Here is a 2,791-nt window from a genome sequence, read left to right on the forward strand (position 1 = left end):
TAAATTAAGTGAGTGAGAAATTACGAAATTATTGCAGCGTGTGTTGCAGTTAGAAATCGCAATCAGTTTGCCCGAATCAGTTGGCCTCGTCCGCTGGACTGGACCGGCCCCAGAGGGTCCTACAAATTGTCTTCGTCGCGATCCGTAAACAGGAGTTGAGTTGGGTGTAAATTACAGGTGTGTGGTGGCCAGCGCGAAAGGTGTGAAGCCGGATGGGATCCCTATTCCCGATCCCCGAGCATCGAGCATCGGGCATCAAGAACCCAGCTCCAGTTGAGGGAGAACGTCGGTGCGATTGGGTGAACGCCCAGTTTTCGACCGGCGGAGGAGGATGGGGCAGCTGATGACTGATGATAGAGTTGATTGAAAGTTAACAGTCAGGCAAAGGGATTCTTGGGCAGGCATTACCTTTAAATGTACCCAAGGGATACCTGGCGAATTTCACACATATTTCTCTAGTGGATAGCACACTCAACTTGCTGGGGTTGAGAAGGCTAGTTGTAATTTTGATCAGATAGCTTCGTATCGTAAGCCTGTAATTTTACATATTTAATTTCTATTAGAGGTGATTAGAAGTACTTAACAGGATCTGCATGTAAAATGCCCGTCCTCGAAGAAGTTCATTTCAACACATTTGGATTGATGATAGAGCTGATAGAGCTCTAAGTCACTGCAGCAGCTATCTAGTTCTATTTCAATGTCAAAGCTAAAACTCAAAGTAATACGCGAAGTATTAAAATTCGCAAGATAGCGATTTGACCTTCGATAGCCTGCCTATCGAACATTGAACTATCGATATTAAACATCTGGCTCCAAATACTCTGCATCTACATTGAATTTAGGCTTTAAAATGGAATTTAATCAGCATGTGGATTCCGCACTGACCACTTTTGTGGACAACACAAAGTTCTTCAGGGAAATGGTAGACGTCGTTTCCGATTTCAGTGATAACGGGGAGATCCAGAAGCTGCTGGAGGAAAGCGCGCGTCTGCGCGTGGATCACGCCGAGAATCTTATCCGTTTGAAGAGCAAGCACCAATCACTTAACCAGGCTATGCAGCAAGTGCAAAACTCGAGCTCCACCATCGAGCAGTTCGAGGACCTCTGGAAGGAGCGCTCCGAAGTGGTGGAGCAGAAGCGCATCAATGTCAAAAACATAGCCGAGTTTAAGAACTTCAAGAAAACTGTGAAATCTGCAGCTGCCCAGCTAGGTGCGGAGGTCAATGGTCAGGCGAATGGCGTTGACCAGGATGAGGACCTTATCATTGAAGGAATCGAAGAGACCGGCGGCGAGATTTTCTCGCTCTATGATCCCTGGTCCAAGGCGCTGATGAAGAACCCCGTGCGAAACAAGGTGTGCGGCCACATCTACGACCGCGACTCGGTCATGCTGATCATCAAGGACAACATTGGCATCCTATGTCCGGTGCTCGGCTGTGCCAACAAGACCTACATCCAGCCAGCGCACCTGGTCGAGGATGCCAACGTCCGGCAAAAGGTGCAACTGCGAATGGCCGAAGAAATTGAGGATGGCGCTGCCTCGGAGGAGGACGAGGAACAGGATTGAGTTTTGATCCAAATTCTGTTGAGCTATGCTCTTACATCTGCATTTCATCTGTATTTGTAAAATATATTTAATAATATTAATATTTAATATTTAATAAGAATATAATAGGCTCCTTTAAACTTAGAGATTTAAGTACAACGTCAAGTCTTGTGGAAAATAAACTTTACAAATTGGGTTGTACACGCACTGAGAAATTCCAGGCACGCAATTAAATATTTTTAGATTGCAGATAGAAGAGTTCTAGAAAGCTTCAAGCAGCAGCTTGCAAAGGTTTATTGATCAAGGCAAGTACTAGATTTATATTCAAATTGGAAAACTTGCAACTGCAAGTTGGAAGAGCTTCCAAATATAAGTTTCATTGTTGTTTATTGGTCTTTTTTATCTGTTGGCCAACCTCTAAAGTTGCGCTACTGAATTAAATTGAACGAGTGTTATTAGAGTTGATTGTAGAGAACGTCGCTCCTAAAGGCATTAGAATTCTTTACTTTTTCAAAGGCTTCCTCTTGAAGAAAGTATCCACACGTCCAGAACCGCATTCCACGTGCCACAAAAAGCAGCCAAAGCAACACCCACTATTCCCAAAGGTGACACATCACAATCGGAGCAGCAGCAGTAGCAGTCCAGTGGAAATGGGGTTTGGCAAAGGCCATGGCAAGAAGGGATTGAAAGGGCGTGGTCCAGCAGTCTGTTGCAATCCGTTGCAGTAGCAGTTGCATTTTGCAGCTCCCGGCTGAAGGAAATGCGGATGATGTCACGGGGGCAGGTGACACGGGACGGGGGCAGGGGCCGGGAGACAGGGGGCAGCAAGCGTCAAAAGCTGTTACAAATTGTGCAATTGGTTTTGGGCTAATGCCAGGCAGAAGGCACATGGAAAAGCCAACCGCCTGTGCAACTCGGAGGCCGATGCAGCCAATGCTGCAGTTGCATGTGTGAGGAAGCGCAACAAACCGAAAATGGTATACGACCACTGCAACCTGTTTAGGCCATGGGGCTGGATGAGGATGGGGCTAAAGCTGGAGATGGAGTCAGAGACCGCGTCGCACTTTACAGTTTGATTTCTCACGAGGCAGACGCGGCATCTGCCGCAGGACCGTTACTTACATGCATCTGGTTCCGCACTTCAAGTTCAGGTTCGGGCCAGGCCGGCCACTTTTCGGGTGAGGGAAGCGACGAAGGTGGAGCTGGGCGGTGGTCCAACTTGGATACGGGTACTAGGTTTATGGA

The 2,791-nt window shown here is 47.1% G+C and overlaps 1 protein-coding gene across 1 annotated transcript; it reads left to right on the forward strand.

The window, feature by feature from the left end:
- The first annotated feature begins 784 nt into the window (after positions 1-784).
- On the forward strand, positions 785-1,761 carry LOC6537087 (E3 SUMO-protein ligase NSE2). The gene has a single exon (XM_002097612.4). It carries the CDS (start codon positions 851-853, stop codon positions 1,565-1,567), a length of 717 nt encoding a protein of 238 aa, XP_002097648.1. The 5' UTR covers positions 785-850; the 3' UTR covers positions 1,568-1,761.
- Positions 1,762-2,791: the final 1,030 nt, after the last annotated feature.

Source organism: Drosophila yakuba, chromosome 3R (genome assembly GCF_016746365.2).
Source record: "Drosophila yakuba strain Tai18E2 chromosome 3R, Prin_Dyak_Tai18E2_2.1, whole genome shotgun sequence".
NCBI classification, from domain to species: domain Eukaryota; kingdom Metazoa; phylum Arthropoda; class Insecta; order Diptera; family Drosophilidae; genus Drosophila; species Drosophila yakuba.

Bases quoted from the DNA above. Each gene is read 5' to 3' on its own strand.
- LOC6537087 (XM_002097612.4), top strand. From the start codon at position 851: ATGGAATTTAATCAGCATGTGGATTCCGCACTGACCACTTTTGTGGAC.